This window comes from Fringilla coelebs (genome assembly GCF_963513975.1).
Source record: "Fringilla coelebs genome assembly, chromosome: 33".
NCBI classification, from domain to species: Eukaryota; Metazoa; Chordata; class Aves; order Passeriformes; family Fringillidae; genus Fringilla; species Fringilla coelebs.
The window spans coordinates 1342497-1369378 of NC_140059.1; the positions used below are offsets into that span (position 1 = coordinate 1342497).

Consider the following 26882-nt stretch of genomic DNA (forward strand, 5'->3'; position numbering starts at 1 on the left):
ATGGGGGACGCCGGGGGGGGTTTCGGGCTGGCGCTGCCGGAGCTGCGGGCGCTGATGGAGCTCCGGGGCTCCGAGGCGCTCCTGAGGCTGCAGCGGGACCTGGGGGGGGTCCCGGGGCTCTGCCGCCGCCTGCGCACCTCCCCCACCGACGGTAACGCCCCCCGACCCACCGCGACCCCCCGGGACCCTCCAAACCCACCGGGACCACCCCAAACCCACCGGGACCCCCTCAAACCCACCAGGACCACCCCAAACCCACCAGGACCTCGCAGAACCCACCGGGACCCCCTCAAACCCACCGGGACCCCCCCCAAACCCACCGGGACCTCCCAAAACCCACCGGGACCTCCCAAAACCCACCGGGACCCCCCCAAACCCACCGGGATCCCCCTAAACCCACCGGGAACTCCCCAAACACACCGGGACCCCCCCAAACCCACCGGGACCCCGCAGAACCCACCAGGACCCCCTCAAACCCACCGGGACCCCCTCAAACCCACCGGGACCCCGCAGAACCCACCGGGACCTCCCAAAACCCACCGGGACCCCCCAAACCCACCGGGACCCTGCAGAACCCCCCGGGACCCCGCAGAACCCACCGGGACCCCCCCAAACACACCGGGACCCCCCCCCAAATCCACCGGGATCCCCCAAACCCACCGGGACACCCCAAACCCACCGGGACCACCCCAAACCCACCGGGACCCCCTCAAACCCACCGGGATCCCCCAAACCCACCGGGACCACCCCAAACCCACCGGGACCCCCCCCCAAATCCACCGGGACCCTCCCAAACCCACCGGGATCCCCCCAAAACCCCCCGGGAACTCCCCAAAACCCCCCGGGACCCCCTCAAACCCACCGGGACCTCCCAAACCCACCGGGAACTCCCCAAAAACCCCCTCGGATCCCCAAAGCCACCCGGGATCCCCAAAAACCACCCGGGAGCCCCCCCCATCCTGCAGAGCCACTGTGACCTCCCCAAAATCCCCCCTGGTGGAGCCCCAGACCCCCCAAAAACCACCCAGGGGTCCCCAGGGTGGCCGTGGGGGTGACAGGGGTGTCCCCAGGGTGGCCATGGGGGTGACACCCATGTCCCCAGGGCTGTCCGAGGGTCCCCAGGGTGGCCGTGGGGGTGACACCCATGTCCCCAGGGCTGTCCGAGGGTCCCTGGGGTGGCCGTGGGGGTGACAGGGGTGTCCCCAGGGCTGTCTGAGTGTCCCCGAGGTGGCTGTGGGGGTGACACCCGTGTCCCCAGGGCTGTCCGAGGGTCCCCCGGAGCTGGAGCGCCGCCGCCGGACGTTCGGCCGGAACTGGATCCCCCCGCGGCGCCCCAAGAGCTTCGTGGCGCTGGTGTGGGAGGCCCTGCAGGACGTCACCCTCGTCATCCTCGAGGTGGCCGCGCTCGTGTCCCTCGGCCTGTCCTTCTACGCCCCCCCCGGTGCCGCCGATGAAGGTGACACCTCTGTCCCCACCGCCCCGGCACTTTGTCCCCATCCCTGTGTCCCCGTCCTGCTGCCATCCCCTGCCCTGTGTCCCATCTGCCGGCCCCGTGTCCCCAGCTCTGTGTCCCCACCTCACTGCCACCTCCATGTCTCCATGTCCTCATCCCTGTGTCCCCATGTCCCCAAATCCCCATCCCGCGTCCCCTACGCCCCGTGGCCATGTCCCTGCAGGGGACACTGGTATCTCTGTGTGTGTCACCTGTATCCTCCTGTGTCCTCACATGTGTCACCCATGTCCCCACGTGTCCCCATGTGTGACACCTCTGTCCCCCATGTCCCCATGTGTGTCACCCTTGTCCCCACATCTGTGACCCATGTCCCCACGTGTCCCCATGTGTGACACTTCTGTCCCCCGTGTCCCCACATATGTCACCCATGTCCCCACATGTGTCATCCGTGTCCCCACATGTGACACCTCTGTCCTCGCTGTCCTCACGTATGTCGCCTGTGTCCCCACGTGTGTCACCACTATCCCCATGTGTGACACCTCCGTCCCCGCTGTCCCCACGTGTGACACCTCTGTCTCTGCTGTCCTCACGTGTGTCACCACTATCCCCACGTGTGTCCCTGCTGTCCCCACGTGTGACACCCCCATCCCTGCTGTCCCCACATGTGACATCTCCATCCCCGCTGTCCCCACGTGTGACACCTCTGTCTCTGCTGTCCCCACGTGTGTCACCGCTATCCCCACGTCTGTCCCTGCTGTCCCCACATGTGACTCCTCTGTCCCTGCTGTCCCCGCATGTGTCACTGCTATCCGCACATGTGACATCTCTATCCCTGCTGTCCCCACGTGTGTCATTGCTATCCGCACATGTGACACCTCCATCCCTGCTGTCCCCACGTGTGACGTCTCTATCCCTGCTGTCCCCACATGTGTCACCGCTATCCGCACATGTGACATCTCTGTCCCCGATGTCCCCACGTGTGTCGCCGCTATCTGCACATGTAACGCCTCCGTCCCTGCTGTCCCCACGTATGTCGCCTGTGTCCCCACGTGTGTCACCGCTATCCCCACGTGTGTCCCTGCTGTCCCCACGTGTGACACCTCCGTCCCTGCAGTCCCCACGTGTGACGCTCTCGTCCCTGCTGTCCCCACGTGTGTCACCGCTATCCCCACGTGTGACGCTCTCGTCCCTGCTGTCCCCACGTGTGTCACCGCTATCCCCACGTGTGACGCCTCCGTCCCTGCTGTCCCCACGTGTGACACCCCCGTCCCCGCTGTCCCCACGTGTGACACCTCCATCCTCGCTGTCCCTATGTGTGTCGCTGCTATCCGCACATGTGACGCCTCCGTCCCCGCTGTCCCCACGTGTAACGCCTCCATCCTCGCTGTCCCTACGTGTGTCGCTGCTATCCGCACATGTGACGCCTCCGTCCCTGCTGTCCCCACGTGTGTCACCGCTATCCCCACGTGTGACACCTCCATCCTCGCTGTCCCTATGTGTGTCGCTGCTATCCGCACATGTGACGCCTCCATCCCCGCTGTCCCCACGTGTGACGCCTCCATCCTCGCTGTCCCTACGTGTGTCACCACTATCCCCACGTGTGACACCCCCGTCCCCGCTGTCCCCAGCGTGCGGGCAGGCCTCGGGGGGCGCGGAGGACGAGGGCGAGGCGGAGGCCGGCTGGATCGAGGGCGCGGCCATCCTGCTCTCGGTGGCCTGCGTGGTGCTGGTGACGGCGTCCAACGACTGGAGCAAGGAGCGCCAGTTCCGGGGGCTGCAGAGCCGCCTGGAGCGCGAGCAGCGCGTGGCCGTCCTGCGCGGGGGACACCTGGCACAGGTGCCCGTGGCCGACCTGGTGGTGGGGGACGTCGTGCAGGTCAAGTACGGTGAGTGACAAAGGGTGGGGACGTGGCGGGGACAGAGGGTGTGGGGGGTTGTGGTGGCGTCCCGTGTCGCCATCCCGACTGCCATGACTGTCCCCTGTCCCCATCCTCGTGTCACCATCCCCATCCTAATGCCATTCCTGTCCCAGTCCCTGTGTCACCATCCCTGTGTCCCCATCCCGATGCCATCCCATGTCCCCATCACCATGTCCTCATCCCAGTGTTCCCATCCTCTGTCCCCACCCTGGTGTCACCCTCCCCATCCCGATGCCATTCCTGTCCCCATCCTCTGTCCCCACCCTGGTGTCACCCTCCCCATCCCGATGCCATTCCTGTCCCCATCCTCTGTCCCCACCCCTGTGTCACCCTCCCCATCCCGATGCCATTCCTGTCCCCATCCTCTGTCCCCACCCTGGTGTCACCCTCCCCATCCCGATGCCATTCCTGTCCCCATCCTCTGTCCCCACCCTGGTGTCACCCTCCCCATCCCGATGCCATTCCTGTCCCCATCCTCTGTCTCCACCCTGGTGTCACCCTCCCCATCCCGATGCCATTCCTGTCCCCATCCTCTGTCCCCACCCTTGTGTCACCCTCCCCATCCCGATGCCATCACCGTGTCCCCATCCCTGTGTCCTCTTGTGTCCCCACACCCTTGGGCACACGAGGGCACACCAGGGGACATCAGGACAATCAGGACACACCACAAGGTCCTGGTCACACCATGGTGACACAGCCCCGATGCCTGGTCTGGGGACACTCCAGGGGACAGCAGGACATACCACAAAGTTCTGGTGACACTGTGGTGACACAGCCTGGTCTGGGGACACTCCAGGGGACAGCAGGACACACCACAAAGTTCTGGTGACACTGTGGTGACACAGCCCCGATACCTGGTCTGGGGACACCCCAGGGGACATCACAGGGTCCACGGTCACTCCATGACACACCACGATGTCCCCGGTCACACCAGGACACACCACAAAGTTCTGGTGACACTGCGGTGACACAGCCCGGTGCGGGCACACCCCAGGACACCCGGTGACACCGCGGTGACCCTGTCCCCTCCCAGGTGACCTCCTGCCGGCCGACGGGGTCCTGATCCAGGGCAACGACCTCAAGATCGACGAGAGCGCCCTGACCGGGGAGAGCGACCACGTCCGCAAGTCCCTGGACAAGGACCCGCTGCTGCTCTCGGGTGAGGGACGTTTGGGGACACGGGGGACAGCGGGGGGACCGCGCCGTGACCCGCCCTGTCCCCGCCAGGCACCCACGTCATGGAGGGCTCGGGCAGGATGGTGGTGACGGCCGTGGGGGTCAACTCGCAGAGCGGCATCATCTTCACCCTGCTGGGCGCCGCGGGGGACGACGAGGACGACGGCAGGGACAAGAAAGGTGACACCACACCCGAGGGTGGCCGGTGGCTCCGTGGGAGCTGTCCCCAAAGGGGGCGGGCACTGCTTGGCACTGTCCCCAAGGAATCTGGTGCTGGGTGGCACCGTGGGTGGCTGGTGGCCCCATGGGAGATGGCACTGGGTGGCACCGTGGGTGGCTGGTGACACTGTGGGCTCTGTCACCTTCTGTCCCCAAGTCTCTCCCATGTCCCTGAGGGCTCCGGGCCCTTCTGTCCCTCTCTGTCCCCTCTGTCCCCAAGGTCTCCAGACCCTCTGTCCCCATGTGCTCCACCCCTCCCATCCCTGTCCCCAGCAATGCCACCACTGCCACTCCCCTCCCCCAACCCCACTGCCACCGCCACTCCCTGTCCCCACCCTGGGGGGGTTCTCCCTGTCCCCCCCCCCCAGGTCACATCTCGGGGTGTCCCCACCCCCCTCTGTCCCACAGGGAAGCCCCAGGATGGCGCCGTGGACACCCCACAACCCAAAGGTGCTTTGGGGTCGGGTGGGGACACCCCCAAACCCCCCTCCCCGTGTCCCCCCCTTGTCCCCCTGCCACGTGGCCGGTGTCCCCAGGCAAGCGGCAGGACGGGGCGGTGGCCATGGAGATGCAGCCGCTGAAGAGCGCCGAGGGAGGGGACACGGCCGAGGGGACGGGGACGCGTCCCCGAGGTGGCCCCAAGAAGGAGAAGTCCGTGCTCCAGGCCAAGCTGACCCAGCTGGCCGTGCAGATCGGGAAGGCAGGTGGGGGCTGGGGTCCCCAAATGAGGGGACAAAGGGTTGGGGACGTGTCCTGAGGGGTGGGGACAGCGCGGGCAGGTTGGGGACGCATCCCCGAGGTGGCCCTGAGGACAAATCAGTGCCGCGGGTCAAACTGAGCGTGCGGGTTGGGGTCCCCAAATGGGGTGGCAGGGGGTTGGGGTCCCCAAATGGGGTGGCAGGGGGTTGGGGACATTGGGGACGTGTCCTGAGGGGTGTCTGAACAACACCACGTCCCCGAGGTGTCCCCAAGAAGAACAAATTGGGCAAATTTGGGTGTCCCCGAGGTGTCCCCAAGAAGGACAGATTGATCCTGCAGGGCAAAGTGACCCAACTGGGGGGTTGGGGGTCCCCAGTGAGGGGACGAAGGGTTGGGGGACCTTGGGGACATGTCCTGAGAGTGGTGGCCCGCCACAGGCCAGGAATGTGTCCCCGAGGTGTCCCCAAGAAGGACAAATTGATCCTGCAGGGCAAAGTGACCCAACTGGGGGGTTGGGGGTGCCCAGTGAGGGGACAAAGGCGTGGGGACATGTCCTGAGGGTGGGGACATCAGCCACAGCGTGGGGACAAGGTGACAGGGTGGGGACAAGGCCATAGGATAGGGACATCAGGCACAGGGTGGGGACAAGGTCACAGGTTGGGGACAAGGCCATAGGCTGGGGACATCAGCCACAGGGTGGGGACATTAGGCACAAGGTGGGGACATCAGGCAGAGAGTGGGGACATCAGGCACAGGATGGGGACAAGGCCACAGGGTGGGGACAAGGCCACAGGCTGGGGACATCAGGTACAGGATGGGGACAAGGCCACAGGCTGGGGACATCAGGTACAGGATGGGGACAAGGCCACGGGGGGGGACAAGGCCACACACTGGGGACATCAGGCACAGGGTGGGGACATCAGCCACAGGATGGGGACATCAGGCACAAGGTGGGGACATCAGGCACAGGGTGGGGACATCAGGCACAGAGTGGGGACAAGGCCACAGGGTGGGGACAAGGCCACAGGGTGGGGACAAGGCCACGGTGGGGGGACAAGGCCACAGGGTGGGGACAAGGGCACAGAGTGGGGACATCAGCCACAGGATGGGAACAAGGCCACAGGCTGGGGACATCAGGTACAGGGTGGGGACATCAGGCAGAGGGTGGGGACATCAGGCACAGGGTGGGGACATTAGGCACAGGGTGGGGACATCAGGCACAGAATGGGGACAAGGCCACAGGATGGGGACAAAGCCACAAGGCGTCCCCAAGAAGGACAAACCAGGCCAAACCGACCCGAGTGACCCCACACCTCAGACAGTCCGCTGTCCCCAAACGGGGTGACAGTGACACGGCCACCTTTTTTGGGGGTCCTGAGTGGGGGTGTCCCCACGCAGGCCTGGCCATGTCGGCCATCACCGTCATCATCCTCGTGCTCTACTTCGTCATCGAGACCTTCGTGGTGCAGGGCCGGCCCTGGCTGGCCGAGTGCGCCCCGGTCTACGTCCAGTACTGGGTCAAGTTCTTCATCATCGGCGTCACCGTGCTGGTGGTGGCCGTCCCCGAGGGGCTCCCGCTGGCCGTCACCATCTCGCTGGCCTACTCCGTCAAGGTGGGGGCGGTGTCCGTCTGTCCGTCCCCTCCGTTGGTCCGCCTGGCCGTCCGTGTCCGTTTCTCCACCCCTGTCCGTTTGTCCGTCATCTCTCTGTTCGAGTCCGGCTGGGGCCGTCTGTCAGTCCGTGTCCCTTTGTTCATCTGTGTCTGTTTGTCCCTCCGTGGCCATTTCTCCCTCCGTGTCCGTTTGTCCATCTGGCCATTTCTCCCTCCATGTCCGTTTGTCCATCTGGCCATTTCTCCCTCCATGTCCGTTTGTCCATCTGGCCATTTCTCCCTCCGTGTCCATCTGGCCATTCCTCCCTCCGTGTCCGTTTGTCCATCTGGCCATTCCTCCCTCCATGTCCGTTTGTCCATCTGGCCATTTCTCCCTCCGTGTCCATCTGGCCATTCCTCCCTCCGTGTCCGTTTGTCCATCTGGCCATTCCTCCCTCCATGTCCGTTTGTCCATCTGGCCATTTCTCCCTCCGTGTCCGTTTGTCCATCTGGCCATTTCTCCCTCCGTGTCCGTTTGTCCATCTGGCCATTTCTCCCTCCGTGTCCGTTTGTCCATCTGGCCATTCCTCCCTCCGTGTCCGTTTGTCCATCTGGCCATTTCTCCCTCTGTGGCCATTTCTCCCTCCATGTCCGTTTGTCCATCTGGCCATTTGTCCCTCCATGGCCATTTCTCCCTCCACATCCATTTGTCCTTCCATGTCCAGCTGTCCGTTTGTCCATCCACGTCCGTTTGTCCATCATCTGCCTGTTCGTGTCCCCTCTGGCCATCTGTCCCTCCATCTTCCCCAAATTCCCTCCTTTTTCCTCCCAGAAAATGATGAAGGACAACAACCTGCTCCCATTTCCCCCTTATTTTCCCAATTTCCCCCCCTATTTCCCCCATTTCCCCCATATTTTACCAATTTTTGCCCCATTTCTCCCCATTTTCCCCCCATTTCACCCCGATTTCCCCCCAAACTCCCTCCTTTCCCCCCAGAAAATGATGAAGGACAACAACCTGCTCCCATATTCCCCTATTTCCCCCATTTCCCCCCCATTTCCCCCATATTTTCCCCATTTCCCCTTCATTTTCCCCAATTTTTCCCCCTGTATTTTCCCAAATTTCCCCCATTTCTCCCCATTTTTCCCCATTTCTCCCCAATTTTCTCCATTGTTTTCCTCGTATTTTCCCAAATTTCCCCCATTTTTTCCCATTTTCCCCCCATTTCTCCCCGATTTCCCCCCAAACTCCCTCCTTTCCCCCCAGAAAATGATGAAGGACAACAACCTGCTCCCATTTTTGCCTTATTTCCCCCATTTCCCCCCATATTTTCCTAATTTTTCCAATTTTTTCCCATTTTTGCCCCATTTCCCCCCATTTCACCCCGATTTCCCCCCAAACTCCCTCCTTTCCCCCCAGAAAATGATGGACAACAACCTGCTCCCATATTCCCCTATTTCCCCCATTTCTCCCTGATTTTCTCCATTTTTTCCCCCATATTTTCCCATTTTTCCCTGATTTGCCCCATTTCTCCCCAATTTCCCCCCAAACTCCCTCCTTCCCCCCCAGAAAATGATGAAGGACAACAACCTGCTCCCATTTCCCCCCCATATTCCAAATTTTTCCCCATTTTTCCCCATTTTTGCCCCATTTCTCCCTGATTTTCTCAATTTTTTTTCCATTTTTCCCGCTATTTTCCCCATTTCCCCCCATTTCACCCCGATTTCCCCCCAAACTCCCTCCTTTCCCCCAGAAAATGATGAAGGACTACAACCTGCTCCCATTTCCCCCCCATATTCCCATTTTTTCCCCATTTTCCACCCATTTCCCTCTCATTTTCTCTATTTTTTCTCTATTTTTTCCCCATTTCCCCCCATTTTTCCCCCATTTCACCCCGATTTCCCCCCAAACTCCCTCCTTCCCCCCCAGAAAATGATGAAGGACAACAACCTGCTCCCATTTCCCCCCTATTTCCCCAATTTCCCCCCAATTTCCCCCATTTCCCCCCATTTTTGCCCCATTTCCCCCCCGTATTTTCCCATATTTTCCCCATTTTTCCCCATTTCTCCCCAATTTCCCCCCATTTCACCCCGATTTCCCCCCAAACTCCCTCCTTCCCCCCAGAAAATGATGAAGGACAACAACCTGCTCCCATTTCCCCCCCATATTCCAAATTTTTCCCCATTTTTCCCCCATTTCCCTCTCATTTTCCCCATTTCCCCCCATTTTTTCCCCATTTCTCCCCATTTTCCCCCCATTTCACCCCGATTTCCCCCCAAACTCCCTCCTTCCCCCCCAGAAAATGATGAAGGACAACAACCTGCTTTCATTTTCTTCCATTTCCCCACATTTCCCTCCCATTTTCTCCATTTCCCACCCCATATTTTCACAATTTTTCCCCATTTCTCCCCGATTTTCTCCATTTTTTCCCTCGTATTTTCCCAAATTTCCCCCCATTTTTCCCCATTTCCCCCCATTTCACCCCGATTCCCCCCAAACTCCTTCCTTTTCCCCCAGAAAATGATGAAGGACAACAACCTGCTCCCATTTCTCCCCTATTTCCCCCATTTCTCCCCGATTTTCTCCATTTTTCCCTCGTATTTTCCCAAATTTCCCCAATTTTTCCCCATTTCCCCCCCATTTCACCCCGATTTTCCCCCAATCTCCCTCCTTTTCCCCCAGAAAATGATGAAGGACAACAACCTGCTCCCATATTCCCCTATTTCCCCCATTTCTCCCTGATTTTCTCCATTTTCCCCCCGTATTTTCCCAAATTTCCCCCAATTTTCCCCGATTTCCCCCCATTTCTCCCCGATTTTCCCCCAATCTCCCTCCTTTTCCCCCAGAAAATGATGAAGGACAACAACCTGCTCCCATTTCCCCCTTATTTCCCCAATTTCCCCCCCTATTTCCCCCATTTCCCCCCCATATTTTCCCATTTCCCCCCCAATTTTTCCCCATTTCCCCCCATTTTCCCCCCATTTCACCCCAATTTCCCCCAAACTCCCTCCTTCCCCCCCAGAAAATGATGAAGGACAACAACCCACTCCCATTTCCCCCCTATTTCCCCCATTTCTCCCTGATTTTTCCCATTTCCCCCCCATATTTTCCCCATTTCCCCCCATTTTTGCCCCATTTCACCCCGATTTCCCCCCAAACTCCCTCCTTTCCCCCCAGAAAATGATGAAGGACAACAACCTGCTCCCATTTCCCCCCATATTCCCAATTTTTCCCCATTTTCCCCCCATTTCCCTCTCATTTTCTCTATTTTTTCTCTATTTTTTCCCCATTTTTCCCCATATTTTCCCCATTTTCCCCATTTCACCCCGATTTCCCCCCAAACTCCCTCCTTTCCCCCCAGAAAATGATGAAGGACAACAACCTGCTTTCATTTTCTTCCATTTCCCCACATTTCCCTCCCATTTTCTCCATTTCCCACCCCATATTTTCACAATTTTTCCCCATTTCTCCCCGATTTTCTCCATTTTTTCCCCCGTATTTTCCCAAATTTCCCCCATTTTTCCCCATTTTCCCCCCATTTCTCCCCGATTTCCCCCCAAACTCTCTCCTTTTCCCCCAGAAAATGATGAAGGACAACAACCTGCTCCCATTTCCCCCCCACATCCCTCTCATTTTTTCCATTTCTCCCCCATTTTTGCCCCATTTCCCCCCCATTTTCCCCATTTCCCCCCATTTCCCCCATTTCACCCCGATTTCCCCCCAAACTCCCTCCTTCCCCCCCAGAAAATGATGAAGGACAACAACCTGCTCCCATTTCCCCCCTATTTCCCCAATTTCCCCCCAATTTCCCCCATTTCCCCCCATTTTTGCCCCATTTCCCCCCCGTATTTTCCCATATTTTCCCCATTTTTCCCCATTTCTCCCCAATTTCCCCCCATTTCACCCCGATTTCCCCCCAAACTCCCTCCTTCCCCCCAGAAAATGATGAAGGACAACAACCTGCTCCCATTTCCCCCCCATATTCCAAATTTTTCCCCATTTTTCCCCCATTTCCCTCTCATTTTCTCCATTTTCCCCCCCATATTTTCCCATTTTCCCCCATTTCCCCCCCATTTCACCCCGATTCCCCCCAAACTCCCTCCTTCCCCCCCAGAAAATGATGAAGGACAACAACCTGGTGCGGCACCTGGACGCCTGCGAGACCATGGGCAACGCCACGGCCATCTGCTCGGACAAGACGGGCACGCTGACCACCAACCGCATGACGGTGGTGCAGGCCTTCGTGGGGGGGTCCCACTTCAGCCGCCCCCCGGCCCCCGCCGCCCTGCCGCCCCCCACGCTGGACCTGTTGGCGCAGGCCATCGCCATCAACAGCGCCTACACCAGCAAGATACTGGTGAGGGGTGCTGGGAGCACTGGGAGGGGGCTGGGGGGATTTTGGGGGGTTTGGGGGGGGTTTGGGGGGGATTTTGGGGGGGTTACGGGCCCAGGCCATCGCCATCAACAGCGCCTACACCAGCAAGATACTGGTGAGGGCGACTGGGAGCACTGGGAGGGGGCTGGGGGTGATTTTGGGGGGGTTTGGGAGTGTTTTAGGGGAGGTTTTGGGGTGTTTCTGGGCCTAGGCCATCGCCATCAACAGCGCCTACACCAGCAAGATACTGGTGAGGGGCACTGGGAGCACTGGGAGGGGGCTGGGAGGGGATTTGGGGGGGTTTGAGGGGGTTTCGGGGGGTTTTGGGGTGTTTATGGGCACAAGCCATCAGCACCAACAGCTCCTACACCAGCAAGATACTGGTGAGGGCAACTGGGAGCACTGGGAGCACTGGGAGGGGGCTGGGAGGGAATTTTGGGGGGATTTGGGGGGGTTTTGGGGTGGTATTAGGGGAGGGTTTGGGGGGGTTACGGGCGCAGGCCATCGCCATCAACAGCGCCTATACCAGCAAGATACTGGTGAGGGTGACTGGGAGCACTGGGAGGGGGCTGGGGGTGATTTTGGGGGGGTTTGAGGGGGTTTGGGGGGGATTTTGGGGGGATTTAGGGGGTCTCGGGGGGGTTTGGGGGTGGTATTAGGGGGGTTTTGGGGTGTTTATGGGCACAGGCCATCGCCATCAACAGCGCCTACACCAGCAAGATACTGGTGAGGGCGACTGGGAGCACTGGGAGGGGGCTGCGGGGGGATTTTGGGGGGATTTGGGGGGGTTTTGGGGTGGTATTAGGGGAGGGTTTGGGGGGGTTACGGGCACAGGCCATCGCCATCAACAGCGCCTACAGCAGCAAGATACTGGTGAGGGCAACTGGGAGCACTGGGAGGGGGCTGGGGGAGTATTTGGGGGGGTTTAAGGGAATTTTGCGGGGGCTTGTGGGGTTTTGGGCGGGATTTGAGGGGAGCTTTTTGCACTCCCACCCCCTTTACCTGCCCCCCACTCCCTTTACCTGCCCCTTTACCTTCCCCCCCCTTTACCTGCCCCTTTACCTGCCCCTTTACCTGCCCCCTTTACCTGCCCATTTACCTGCCCCCTTTACCTGCCCCCTCTCACCTGTCCCCTTTACCTGCCCCCTTTACCTGCCCCCTTTACCTGTCCCCTTCACCTGCCCCCTCTCACCTGCCCCCCCCTTTACCTGCCCCTTTACCTGTCCCCTTTACCTGCCCCCTTTACCTGCCCCCTTTACCTGCCCCCTTTACCTGCCCCTTTACCTGTCCCCTTTACCTGCCCCTTTACCTGTCCCCTTTACCTGTCCCTTTACCTGCCCCTTTACCTGCCCCTTTACCTGCCCCCTCTCACCTGTCCCCTTTACCTGCCCCCTTTACCTGCCCCCTTTACCTGCCCCTTTACCTGCCCCCTCTCACCTGTCCCCTTTACCTGCCCCCTTTACCTGCCCATTTACCTGCCCCCTCTCACCTGCCCCTTCACCTGCCCCCTTTACCTTCCCCTTTACCTGCCCCCTTACCTGCCCCCTCTCACCTGTCCCCCCGTTCCCAGCCCCCCGAAGCCCCCGGGGCTCTCCCTCGCCACGTGGGCAACAAGACCGAGTGTGCCCTGCTGGGGCTGGCGCTGGCCCTGGGCCGCGACCCCGAGGCCGAGCGGGCGCAGGTGCCCGAGGAGCACCTGGTCAAGGTGTTCACCTTCAACTCGGAGCGCAAATCCATGAGCACGGTGACCCGCCGGCCCGGGGGCGGCTACAGGCTGTTCTGCAAGGGCGCCTCCGAGATGGTGCTGCGCAGGTGAGGGGGGCACGCACCTGGGGGCACACCTGGGGGCACCTGGGCACACCTGGGGGCACACACCTGGGGGCACACCTGGGCGCACCTGGGGGCACCTGGGGGCACCTGGGGGCACACACCTGGGCAGGCAGGGCCATGGGTGCTAGTCCAGGTAGGGCTACAGGCTGCTCTGCAAGGGGGCGCCTCCGAGATGGTGCTGCGCAGGTGAGGGGGGCACACACCTGGCCATACACCTGGGGGCACCTGGGCACACACCTGGGCACACACCTGGGCACACCTGGGGGCACACCTGGGCACACACTTGGGTGCACACCTGGGCACATATCTGGGCACACCTGGGCACACACCTGGGGGCACACCTGGGCACACACCTGGGCAGGCAGGGCCATATGTGTTGTCCCAAGGGGGACCAGCTCCATCCTAGACCCAGGGGGACCCACCTGGGACATCCCTAAACCCCCTCCCCTGACCCACCTGTCCCCCCCCCGGGTGCATCTCCATCCTGGATCGGGGGGGTCCCATAACCTCTTTCCCTGACCCCCCTGACTCACCTAGGACCCCCCTGAGCCCCCTTCCCGACTCACCTGAGCCCCCTCCCCGACTCACCTGTGCCCGCAGGTGCAGCTCGATGCTGGACACGGGGGGTCCCGTAACCCCCCATAACCCCTGAGCCCCCTCCCCGACTCACCTGAGCCCCCTCCCCGACTCACCTGTGCCCGCAGGTGCAGCTCGATGCTGGATGCGGGGGGGTCCTATAACCCCCCTGAGCCCCCTCCCCGACTCACCTGTGCCTCCAGGTGCAGCTCGATGCTGGACGGGGGGGGCTCCCATAACCCCATAACCCCCTCCCTGACTCACCTGTGCCCCCAGGTGCAGCTCCATGCTGAACGCGGGGGAGTCCCATAACCCCATAACCCCCTTGAGCCCCCTGAGCCCCCTCCCCGACTCACCTGTGCCCGCAGGTGCAGCTCGATGCTGGACGCGGGGGGCTGCCCGCGGGCGCTGGGGGGCGCGGAGCGGGAGGAGCTGGTGCGGCGCGTGGTGGAGCCGATGGCGGCGGGGGGGCTGCGGACCCTCGCCCTCGCCTTCCGCGACTTCCCCGCCCGGCCCGAGCCCCCCTGGGACGACGAGGCCGCCGTGGTCGGGGAGCTCACCTGCATCGCCATCGTGGGCATCGAGGACCCCGTGCGGCCCGAGGTGCGGGCGGGGGGCGTGGGGACACGGGGACAAAGGGGACATGGGGGGACATGGGGGGAAATGGGGACATGGGAACATGGGGGGACATGGGGGCGTGGGGGGGCGTGGGGGGGTGTGGGGGGAAATGGGGACATGGGGACAAAGGGGACATGGGGGGACATGGGGGCGTGGGGGGGCGTGGGGGGTGTGGGGGGAAATGGGGACATGGGGACAAAGGGGACATGGGGGGACATGGGGGCGTGGGGGGGCGTGGGGGGTGTGGGGGGAAATGGGGACATGGGGACACTGAGACATGGGGGGACATGGGGACAAAGGCGACATGGGGGCACATGGGGGGAAATGGGGGGAAATGGGGACAAAGGGGGCGTGGGGGGACGTGGGGGGGTGTGGGGGGAAATGGGGACATGGGGGGAAATGGGGACATGGGGGGACATGGGGGGACATGGGGGGACAAAGGGGACATAGGGGGGCGTGGGGGGACATGGGGACATGGGGGGACATGGGGACAAATGGGACATGGGGGGGTGTGGGGACATGGGGACATTGGGACAAAGGGGTCATGGGGGGACATGGGGACGAGGGGGCATGGGGACAAGTGGGGGGACATGGGGGGGACATGGGGACATAGGGGCACGGGAGGGAAATCGGGACGTTGGGAACAGGACGGGGACACGCGGGGGACACCGGGGACAGGACGGTGGCACTGCAGGGACAGGACGGGGACAGGTGCGTGTGGCAGGTGCCCGAGGCCATCCGGAAGTGCCAGCGCGCGGGGATCACGGTGCGGATGGTGACAGGCGACAACCTGGACACGGCGCGCGCCATCGCCGCCAAGTGCGGCATCCTCCCGGCGGGGGGCGGCGGCGACTGGCTGTGCCTGGAGGGGAAGGACTTCAACCGGCGCATCCGCAACGACCGCGGCGAGGTGACACTGGGGACACTGGGGACACTGGGGACACTGGGAGGGACTGGGGACACTGGGGACACTGGGAGGGACTGGGGACATTGGGGACACTGGGGACACTGGGGACATTGGGGACACTGGGGACACTGGGGACATTGGGGACACTGGGGACATTGGGGACACTGGGGACACTGGGGACATTGGGGACACTGGGGACACTGGGGACAATGGGGACACTGGCTGTGCCTGGAGGGGAAGGACTTCAACCGGCGCATCCGCAACGACCGCGGCGAGGTGACACTGGGGACACTGGGGACACTGGGGACACTGGGGACACTGGGGACACCGGGGACACTGGGGACATTAGGGACACTGGGGACACTGGGGACACTGGGGACACTGGGAGGGACTGGGGACACTGGGGACACCGGGGACACTGGGGACATTGGGGACATTGGGGACACTGGGGACACTGGGGACACTGGCTGTGCCTGGAGGGGAAGGACTTCAACCGGCGCATCCGCAACGACCGCGGCGAGGTGGCCCTGGGGACACTGGGGACACTGGGAGGGACTGGGGACACTGGGAGGGACTGGGGACACTGGGGACACTGGGGACAATGGGGACACTGGGGACACTGGGGACACCGGGGACACTGGCTGTGCCTGGAGGGGAAGGACTTCAACCGGCGCATCCGCAACGACCGCGGCGAGGTGACACTGGGGACACTGGGGACACTGGGAGGGACTGGGGACACTGGGGACATTGGGGACACTGGGGACACTGGGGACAATGGGGACACTGGCTGTGCCTGGAGGGGAAGGACTTCAACCGGCGCATCCGCAACGACCGCGGCGAGGTGACACTGAGGACATTGGGGACATTGGGGACACTGGGGACACTGGGGACACTGGCTGTGCCTGGAGGGGAAGGACTTCAACCGGCGCATCCGCAACGACCGCGGCGAGGTGGCCCTGGGGACACTGGGGACACTGGGAGGGACTGGGGACACTGGGGACACTGGGGACACTGGCTGTGCCTGGAGGGGAAGGACTTCAACCGGCGCATCCGCAACGACCGCGGCGAGGTGGCCCTGGGGACACTGGGGACACCGGGGACACTGGGGACACTGGGGACACTGGGGACACCGGGAGGGACTGGGGACACTGGGGACACCGGGGACACTGGGGACACTGGGAGGGACTGGGGACACCGGGAGGGACTGGGGACACTGGGGACACTGGGGACAATGGGGACACTGGGGACAATGGGGACACTGGCTGTGCCTGGAGGGGAAGGACTTCAACCGGCGCATCCGCAACGACCGCGGCGAGGTGGCCCTGGGGACACTGGGGACACTGGGAGGGACTGGGGACACCGGGGACACTGGGGACACTGGGGACACTGGGAGGGACTGGGGACACTGGGAGGGACAGGGACTGGGGACACTGGAGACACTGGGAGGAACTGGGACAGGGACTGGACACTGGGAGGGACAGGGACTGGGGACTGGGGACTGGGGACAGTGGGGGACACTGGGGACACTGGGAGGGACTGGGACAGAGACTGGGGACACTGGGAGGGACAGAGATTGGGGACACTGGGAGGGACTGGGGACACTGGGAGGGACAGGGACTGGGGACACTGGGGACACTAGGAAGAGCTGGAACAGGAACTGGGAACACTGGGGACACTGGGGGACACTGGGGACACTGGGAGGGACAGGGATTGGGGACACTGGGGAAGAGCTGGAACAGGGACTGGGGACACTGGGGACACTGGGGACACTGGGGGGTCTCTGGGGGTCCCCTGAGGGTCGCGCCCCTCCCCCAGGTAGATCAGGACCACCTGGCCAAGGTGTGTGGGGATGTGCTGGGCTGGTTCAGGTGACCATGGGGGGTTCAAGTGACCCTGAGGGTCCCCGGGGGTGTCCCCGGGGGTGTCCCCAGGGGTGTCCCCAGGGGGGGTCCCCGGGGGTCTCACCCCCCCCCCCCCAACCCCCCCAGGTGGAGCAGGAGCGCCTGGACAAGGTGTGGCCCAAGCTGAGGGTCCTGGCACGGTCATCGCCCACCGACAAACACACCCTGGTCAAAGGTGGGAATTTGGGGAGGGGTCCCGGGGGGGGTCTCTGGGGGTGGGGGGAGGGGTCTCACCTGTCCCCCCCCCCACCTGTCCCCAGGGATCATCGACAGCACCATCGGGGACCAGCGCCAGGTCGTGGCTGTCACCGGCGATGGCACCAACGACGGCCCCGCCCTCAAGAAGGCCGACGTGGGGTTCGCCATGGTAACGCCCCCTCCCCAAATTGCGGGACCCCTCCCCTAAATGGGACCCCTCCCCTAAATGAGACCCCTCCCCTAAAGGAGACCCCTCCCCAAAATGAGACCCCTCCCCAAAATGGGACCCATGGGACCCCTGTCCAATAATGGGAGAATCCTCCCGGATTGGGACCCCCCCAGAACCCCGCTCCGAATTGGGACCCCTGAGACCCCTCCCCAAATTGGGACCCCGAGATCCCCTCCCTAAAATGGGACCCTGAGACCTCTCCCCAAACTGGGACCCTGAGATGCCCTCCCTACAATGGGACCCTGAGACCCCTCCCCAAATTGGGACCCTGAGATCCCCTCCCTACAATGGGACCCCAGGACTCCCCCTCAAATCGGGACCCCTCCCCACATTGGGAGCCCCTCCCAAAATGGGGACCCCCTCCCCATCCCTGGGTCACCCCTTGCCCACCTGGGGTCACCTTGGGGCCCTGCCGTGGTCACCTGGGGTCACCCGTGGTCACCTGTGGTCACCCGGGTGTCACCTGTGGATCACCTAGAGGTCACCTGTGGTCACCTGTGGTCACCTGTGTCACCCAGGGGTCACCTGGGAGTCACCTGGGGGTCACCTAGGAGTCACCTGGGGGTCACCTGGGGTCACCTGTGTCACCCAGGGGTCACCTGGGAGTCACCTGGGGGTCATCTGTGGTCACCTGGGGGTCACCTTGGGGTCACCTTGCGGATCTGCCATGGGGTTCCTCATCACTGTGGCCACCTGGGGGTCATCTGGGGTCACCTGGGGCCACCTGGGGGTCACCTGGGGCCACCTGGGCGTCACCTGTGGTCACCTGGGGCCACTTGGGGTCACCTTGGGGATCTGCCACAGGGTTCCTCATCCCTGTGGTCACCTGTGGATCACCTAGGGGTCACCTGGGGGTCACCTGGGTGTCACCTGAGTGCCACCTGTCCGTGTCCCCAGGGCATCGCGGGCACGGACGTGGCCAAGGAGGCCTCGGACATCGTCCTGTCCCCTCACCCACCTGGGGTCACCTTGGGGTTCCCCATCATTGTGACCACTTGGGGGTCACCTGGGGTCACCTGTGGCCACCTGTGGTCACCTGGGGGTCACCTGGGGCCACTTGGGGTCACCTTGGGGATCTACTATGGGGTTCCCCATCACTGTGGCCACTTGGGGTCACCTTGGGGTCACCTTGGGGATCTGCCATGGGGTTCCTCATCCCTGTGGTCACCTGGGCTCACCTGGGTGTCACCTGGGTGCCACCTGTCCGTGTCCCCAGGGCATCGCGGGCACGGACGTGGCCAAGGAGGCCTCGGACATCGTCCTGTCCCCTCACCCACCTGGGGCCACTTGGGGTCACCTTGGGGTCACCTTGGGGATCTGCCACAGGGTTTCTCATCCCTGTGGCCACCTGGGAGTCACCTGTGTGTCACCTGAGTGCCACCTGTCCGTGTCCCCAGGGCATCGCGGGCACGGACGTGGCCAAGGAGGCCTCGGACATCATCCTGACCGACGACAACTTCTCGAGCATCGTCAAGGCCGTCATGTGGGGCCGCAACGTCTACGACAGCATCGCCAAGTTCCTGCAGTTCCAGCTGACCGTCAACGTGGTGGCCGTCATCGTGGCCTTCACCGGCGCCTGCATCACACAGGTGAGCTCACCTGGGCAGGTGGGGCATGGGCGGGGTCATCGTGGCCTTCACCGGCGCCTGCATCACCCAGGTGAGCTCACCTGGGCAGGTGGGGGGTCATCGTGGCCTTCACCGGCGCCTGCATCACCCAGGTGAGCTCACCTGGGCAGGTGGGGGGTCATCGTGGCCTTCACCGGCGCCTGCATCACCCAGGTGAGCTCACCTGGGCAGGTGGGGCATGGGCGGGGTCATTGTGGCCTTCACCGGCGCCTGCATCACCCACGTGAGCTCACCTGGGCAGGTGGGGCATGGGCGGGGTCATCGTGGCCTTCACCGGCACCTGCATCACTCAGGTGAGCTCACCTGGGCAGGTGGGGCATGGGCGGGGTCATCGTGGCCTTCACCGGCGCCTGCATCACTCAGGTGAGCTCACCTGGGCAGGTGGGGCATGGGCGGGGTCATCGTGGCCTTCAGTGGTACCTGCATCACCCAGGTGAGCTCACCTGGGCAGGTGGGGCATGGGCGGGGTCATTGTGGCCTTCACCGGCGCCTGCATCACCCACGTGAGCTCACCTGGGCAGGTGGGGGGTCATCGTGGCCTTCAGTGGTACCTGCAGCACACAGGTGAGCTCACCTGGACAGGTGGGGCATGGGGGGGTCATCGTGGCCTTCACCGGCGCCTGCATCACCCAGGTGAAGGGTCACCTGCCCAGGTGGGGTCACCTGGGCCTGAGTCACACAATCCTCCTGTCCCATCTCTCTGTCCCCACATGTCCCATTCCTCTGAGCCACCCGTGTCCACCTGAGCCCACCTGGGCTCACCTGTGCCCACCTGCACCCATGTGAGCCCACCTGAGCTCACCTGAACCCACCTGTGCCCACCTGTGCCCACCTGAGCCCACCTGTGCCCACCTGTGCCCACCTGTGTGAGCTCACCTGAGCTCACCTGTGCCCACCTGTCCCGCAGGACTCGCCGCTGAAGGCGGTGCAGATGCTGTGGGTGAACCTGATCATGGACACCTTGGCCTCGCTGGCCTGTGCCCACCTGAGCTCACCTGTGCCCACCTGTGCCCACCTGTGTGAGCTCATCTGAGCCCACCTGTGCCCACCTGAGCCCACCTGTGTGAGCCCACCTGAGCTCACCTGAGCTCACCTGTGCTCACCTGTCCCACAGGACTCGCCGCTGAAGGCGGTGCAGATGCTGTGGGTGAACCTGATCATGGACACCTTGGCCTCGCTGGCGCTGGCCACGGAGCCGCCCACGGAGGCGCTGCTGCTGCGCCGGCCCTACGGCCGCGACCACCCGCTGGTGTCGGGCACCATGCTGCGCAACATCCTGGGCCACGCCGCCTACCAGCTGCTGGTCATCTTCACCCTGCTCTTCGCCGGTCAGTGACACTGGGGACACTGGGGAGGGGTGCCATGGGTGATGGGGACACATGGGAACACACGGGGACACAGTGGGACACATCCCCTACCAGCTGCTGGTCATCTTCACCCTGCTCTTCGCCGGTCAGTGACACTGGGGACACTGGGGACAGGGGACAGTGTGGGAGGGGTCCCACAGGTGATGGGGACACGGTGGGACAGGGTGGGACATGGTGGGACATCCTGGGCCACGCCACCTACCAGCTGCTGGTCATCTTCACCCTGCTCTTCGCCGGTCAGTCACACTGGGGACAGCGTGGGAGGGGTCCCACGGGTGATGGGGACACGGTGGGACACAGTGGGACACACGGGGACACGGTGGGACACGGTGGGACACATCCCCTCCCAGCTGCTGGTCACCTTCACCCTGCTCTTCGCCGGTCAGTGACACTGGGGACACAGAGGAGGGTGTCCCACACCCATGGCCATGTCCTCATGGGTGTCCCCATGAGTGTCCCCGTGTCCCCATGTCCCCAAGGGTGTCCCAAGGGTGTCCCTGTGTCCTCATGAGTGTCCCTAGGGGTGTCCCCATGTCCCCAAGGGTGTCCCCAAGGGTGTCCCCAGGGGTGTCCCCATGTCCCCAGGGGTGTCCCCAATGGTGTCCCCATGTCCCCAGGGGTGTCCCCAAGGGTGTCCCCATGAGTGTCCCCATGTCCCCACAGGGGAGGTGCTGTTTGACATCGACAGTGGCCGTGCCGCCCCGCTGCACGCGCCGCCCTCGGAGCAGCACTGTCCCCAGGGGTGTCCCCATGTCCCCAGGGCTGTCCCCAAGGGTGTCCCCAAGGGTGTCCCCATGTCCCATGTCCCTGTGCCCCCAGGGGAGGTGCTGTTTGACATTGACAGCGGCCGCGCTGCCCCGCTGCACGCGCCGCCCTCGGAGCAGCGCTGTCCCCAGGGCTGTCCCCAAGGGTGTCCCCAAGTGTGTCCCCATGTCCCATGTCCCTGTCCCCACAGGGGAGGTGCTGTTTGACATCGACAGCGGCCGCGCCGCCCCGCTGCACGCGCCGCCCTCGGAGCAGCGCTGTCCCCAGGGCTGTCCCCATGAGTGTCCCCATGTCCCCAGGGGTGTCCCCATGAGTGTCCCCATGTCCCCACAGGCGAGGTGCTGTTTGACATCGACAGCGGCCGCGCCGCCCCGCTGCACGCGCCGCCCTCGGAGCACTTCACCATCATCTTCAACACCTTCGTGCTGATGCAGCTCTTCAACGAGCTGAACGCGCGCAAGCTGCACGGCGAGAGGAACGTCTTCGAGGGCGTCTGCGCCAACCCCATCTTCTGCGCCATCGTCCTGGGCACCTTCGCCGTGCAGGTGGGCACGGGGACACCTGGGGACACCTGGGGACATGGGGGACACATTGGGGGACATACAGGGACATGGGGACACACATGGGGACACACAGGAACGTCTTCGAGGGCGTCTGCGCCAACCCCATCTTCTGCGCCATCGTCCTGGGCACCTTCGCCGTGCAGGTGGGCACGGGGACACCTGGGGGGACATGGGGGGACATGGCGGGACATACAGGGACATGGGGACACATTGGGGGACATACAGGGACATGGGGACACACAGGAACGTCTTCGAGGGTGTCTGCGCCAACCCCATCTTCTGCGCCATCGTCCTGGGCACCTTCGCCGTGCAGGTGGGCACACCTGGGGGGACATGGGGGGACATGGGGGGACACCTGGGGGGACATACAGGGACATGGGGACACACATGGGGACACGCAGGAACGTCTTCGAGGGCGTCTGCGCCAACCCCATCTTCTGCGCCATCGTCCTGGGCACCTTCGCCGTGCAGGTGGGCACGGGGACACCTGGGGACACCTGGGGGACACATGGGGACACACGGGTGACACGTGGGGACATATGCCCTGACAGCCCCGAGGGGGGGGGGGGTTGGGGTGGGGAAGGACCCTGGGGATACTGTGGGGACACTGAGGGGACGCTGTGGGGACATTGTGGGGACACTGTGGGACACAGGGCTGTCCTGGGCAGTGTGTGACCCCCGTGTCCCCCCCGTGTCCCCCTGTGTCCCCCATGTCCCCGTGTCCCCCCCGTGTCCCCCGTGTCCCCGTGTCCCCCCATGTCCCCCATGTCCCCCCATGTCCCCCCGTGTCCCCCCGTGTCCCCCGTGTCCCCCGTGTCCCCCCCGTGTCCCCCGTGTCCCCCATGTCCCCATGTCCCCCATGCCCCTGTGTCCCCCCGTTTCCCCCATGTCCCCGTGTCCCCATGTCCCTGTGTCCCCCCCATGTCCCCGTGTCCCCATGTCCCCCATGTCCCCGTGTCCCCCATGTCCCCATGTCCCCATGTCCCCCATGTCCCCGTGTCCCCATGTCCCCATGTCCCCGTGTCCCCCATGTCCCCCATGTCCCCGTGTCCCCATGTCCCCATGTCCCCATGTCCCCCATGCCCCTGTGTCCCCCCGTTTCCCCCATGTCCCCGTGTCCCCATGTCCCTGTGTCCCCCCCATGTCCCCATGTCCCCATGTCCCCCATGTCCCCCATGTCCCCGTGACCCCCCATGTCCCCGTGTCCCCATGTCCCCATGTCCCCGTGTCCCCCGTGTCCCCCGTGTCCCCCGTGTCCCCCATGTCCCCATGTCCCCATGTCCCCCCATGTCCCCACATGTCCCCGTGTCCCCCCGTGTCCCCCATGTCCCCATGTCCCCCCATGTCCCCGTGTCCCCGTGTCCCCCCGTGTCCCCCATGTCCCCATGTCCCCATGTCCCCCCATGTCCCCACATGTCCCCGTGTCCCCCCGTGTCCCCCATGTCCCCATGTCCCCCCGTGTCCCCCATGTCCCCATGTCCCCATGTCCCCCCATGTCCCCACATGTCCCCGTGTCCCCCCGTGTCCCCCATGTCCCCATGTCCCCACATGTCCCCGTGTCCCCCCGTGTCCCCCATGTCCCCATGTCCCCACATGTCCCTGTGTCCCCCGTGTCCCCCCCAGGTGCTGATCGTGCAGTTCGGGGGGAAGCCCTTCAGCTGCTCCCCCCTCAGCGCCGAGCAGTGGCTCTGGTGCCTCTTCGTGGGCGTGGGGGAGCTCGTCTGGGGACAGGTACGGAGACCCCGCCCACCCGGGCCACGCCCACCTGGGACCACACCCACCTTGAGACCACACCCTGGGCAGTGTCCCGCGGGCGGTCAGTGGCCGGAGCCCGATGACCCCACTGACCCCAGAGTGACCCCACTGTCCCCGGGGTGTCCCCAGGGTGTCCCCGGGGTGTTCCCAGTGTCCCCCTGTCCCCAGGTCCTGGTGTGTGTCCTGGCCCCGTGGGTGGTCAGTGGCCGGAGCCCGATGACCCCAGAGTGACCTCACTGACCCTGAGGTGTCCCCAGTGCCCCCAGGGTGTCCCCACGGTGTCCCCAAGGTGTCCCCTGTCCCCAGGTCCTGGTGTGTGTGCCCCGGCCCCGCGGGCGGTCAGTGGCCGGAGCCTGATGACCCCGCTGACCCCAGAGTGTCCCCACTGACCCCAGGGTGTCCCCAGTGCCCCCAGGGTGTCCCCAGGGTGTCCCCAGGGTGTCCCCAGTGTCCCCCTGTCCCCAGGTCCTGATGTGTGTCCTGGCCCTGGGGGCGGTCAGTGGCCGGAGCCCGATGATCCCAGAGTGACCCCACTGTCCCGGGGGTGTCCCCAGTGTCCCCAGGGTGTCCCCACGGTGTCCCCTGTCCCCAGGTGCTGGTGTGTGTCCCGGGGGGGCCGCAGTGTCCTGGCCCCAGGGGCGGTCAGTGGCCGGAGCTCGCTGACCCCAGAGTGACCCCGCTGACCTTGGAGTGACCCCAGTGTCCCCAGGGTGTCCCCACTGTCCTCGGGGTGTCCCCAGGGTGTCCCCAGTGTCCCCCTGTCCCCAAAAGTCCTGCAGTGTGACCATAGATGCCGCAGCACCCTGACCCTGCTGGCGGTCAGTGGCCAGAGCCTGATGACCCCACTGACCCCAGAGTGACCCCACTGACCCCGGGGTGTCCCCAGTGGCTCCCCAGTGTCCCCAGGGTGTCCCCAAGGTGTCCCCCTGTCCCCAGGTGCTGGTGTGTGTCCCGGGGGGGCCGCAGTGTCCTGGCCCCAGGGGCGGTCAGTGGCCGGAGGGCTCCGGCCCCGCTGACCCCAGAGTGACCTCACTGACCTTGGAGTGACCCCAAGGTGTCCCCAGGGTGTCCCCAAGGTGTCCCCAGGGTGTCCCCACGGTGTCCCCTGTCCCCAGGTGCTGGTGTGTGTCCCGGGGGGGCCGCAGTGTCCCGGCCCCAGGGGCGGTCAGTGGCCGGAGGGCTCCGGCCCCGCTGACCCGGCCGAGCTGGACGCGGCCGAGCTGCGCCGGGGGAAGGTGCTGTGGGTGAGGGGCTTGAGCCGCATCCAGACCCAGGTGAGACCCCCCCCCAAAATAACCCCACCCCCCAAAATCCCCCAAATCCTGAAATTCGGGAAAAATCCTAAAATTTGGGGGAAAAAACCCCGAAATTTGGGGAAAAAAACCCCCGAAATTTGGGGAAAAAAACCCCGAAATTTGAGAATTTCTGAGGTAGGGGGAAAAAAATGGGGAATTTTGGGGGGTTTTAGGGGAGGATTTGGGGGGGAATTGGGGTTTGGGAGGGGTCTCCTGCTCCCACCCCCCAAAATTTTCCTTTTATGCCAAAATTTGGGGGGAAAAAATCTCAAAATTGGGGAAAATCCCAAAATTTAGGGAAAGAAATCCCAAAATTGGGGAAAATCCCCAAATTTAGGGAAAAAAAATCCCAAAATTGGGGAAAATCCCACAATTTAGGGGAAAAAAATATCCCAAAATCGGGGAAAATCCCAAAATTTGGGGGAAAATCCCAAAATTTGGGGGAAAATCCCAAAATTGGGGAAAATCCCAAAATTTGTGGGAAAATCCCCCAAATTTGGGCATTTTTGGGGTCAAAGAAGGGAAATGGGGGCTCGAGGGTCTTTTTTTTTTTGGGGGGGGGTCTGGGGTTTTTTTGGGGGGCATTTTCAGGGATCTTTGGCGTCATCTTTTATTTGGGGTGGGGGTCTCTTAATTGGGGGGGTTAATTGAGGGTTAATTGGGGGGGGGCGGGCTTTGGATTTTTTTTTTGGGGGGGGGTCACTCTATATTTTTGGGGTGTCCTTGCCCCCCCTCAATTTAGGGTTGAAAACTTTGGGGTTTTTTTTGGGGGGGGGTGTCTTTTTTTGGGGCGGGGCTTTTTTTTGGGGGGGGATTTTTTGGGTGGGATTTTTTGGGGGGGCTTTTTTTGGGGGGGGGATTTTTTTGGGCGGGGCTTTTTTTTGAGGGGGGATTTTTGGGGGAGGATTTGGGGGGGCTTTTTTTTGGGGGGGGATTTTTTGGTGTTTTTTTTTTTTTTGGGGGGGGGTCACTCTATATTTTTGGGGTGACCCCCCCCCTCAATTCATTCCCCTCCCCTCCCCCCCCTCAGATGCGGGTGGTCCGCGCCTTCCGCAGCAATTTGGGGGGGGGGTCCGCCCCCCCTGCCGCGGCCGGAGCCCCCCCTGGGCCCTTTCGGGGTGCCCCCCCACGCCGAGCTGATTTTTGGCGACACTCGCGACATCCCCCTGATCGACGACACGGACGCCGAGAGCGAGGCCCCGCCCATCCGCGCCCCTCCCCCAAATCGCAACAACAACCACCGGGACCCCCCCCCCCGGACCCCCCTTCTGCCCCCCCCCCGGGCGCCTGCACAGCCTCGAGACCTCGCTCTGAGCTGGGGGGGGGGACCCCCGGAATCCTCCCCAAATTGGGGGGACCCCCCCTCAAATTGGGGGAACCTCCCCCTCAAATTGGGGGATCCCCCTCCTTTGAAATTGGGGACCCCCCCTCAAATTGGGGGATCCCCCTCCTTTGAAATTGGGGACCCCCCCTCAAATTGGGGGATCCCCCTCCTTTGAAATTGGGGAGGCCCCTCCCCAAAAATTGGGGACCCCCCTACTCAAATTGGGTCTCTTTAAAGTTGGGGGACCCCTCCCTAATTGGGGACCCCCCCTCAAATTGGGGGATCCCCCTCCTTTGAAATTAGGGACCCCCCCTCCCCAAAAATTGGGGACCCCCCCCCTTAAATTTGGGACCCCCGCCCCCTCAAATTGGGTCCTTTTAAAGTTGGGGGACCCCTCCCCAAAAATTGGGGACCCCCCCTCAAATTGGGGAACCCCCTTAAATTGGGGACCCCCACCCAAATTGGGGATCCTTCCACCAAACTGAGGACCCCC

General features: G+C 63.3%; 2 protein-coding genes across 2 annotated transcripts in view; one reads left to right on the forward strand and one right to left on the reverse strand.

Annotated features, from left to right (window-relative positions):
- Positions 1-26744, forward strand: ATP2B3 (ATPase plasma membrane Ca2+ transporting 3; the record flags this gene model as incomplete). Its single annotated transcript, XM_084224032.1, has 20 exons — positions 1-151; positions 1259-1456; positions 3082-3339; positions 4406-4531; positions 4600-4728; positions 5176-5217; positions 5304-5471; positions 6865-7079; positions 11173-11415; positions 13004-13245; positions 14208-14442; positions 15182-15367; positions 17353-17440; positions 17526-17632; positions 19090-19281; positions 20435-20648; positions 21786-21997; positions 23639-23746; positions 24886-25044; positions 26096-26744. 20 exons carry the CDS (start codon positions 1-3, stop codon positions 26519-26521), a joined length of 3699 nt encoding a protein of 1232 aa, XP_084080158.1. The 3' UTR covers positions 26522-26744.
- The window catches only part of L1CAM (L1 cell adhesion molecule), a gene marked incomplete at its 3' end in the record, with an annotated part of 8062 nt that continues 7781 nt past the window's right edge, over positions 26602-26882 (reverse strand). Inside the window, 1 exon segment of the mRNA XM_084224033.1 lies at positions 26602-26618. Coding sequence (XP_084080159.1) covers positions 26602-26618 — 17 coding nt within the window.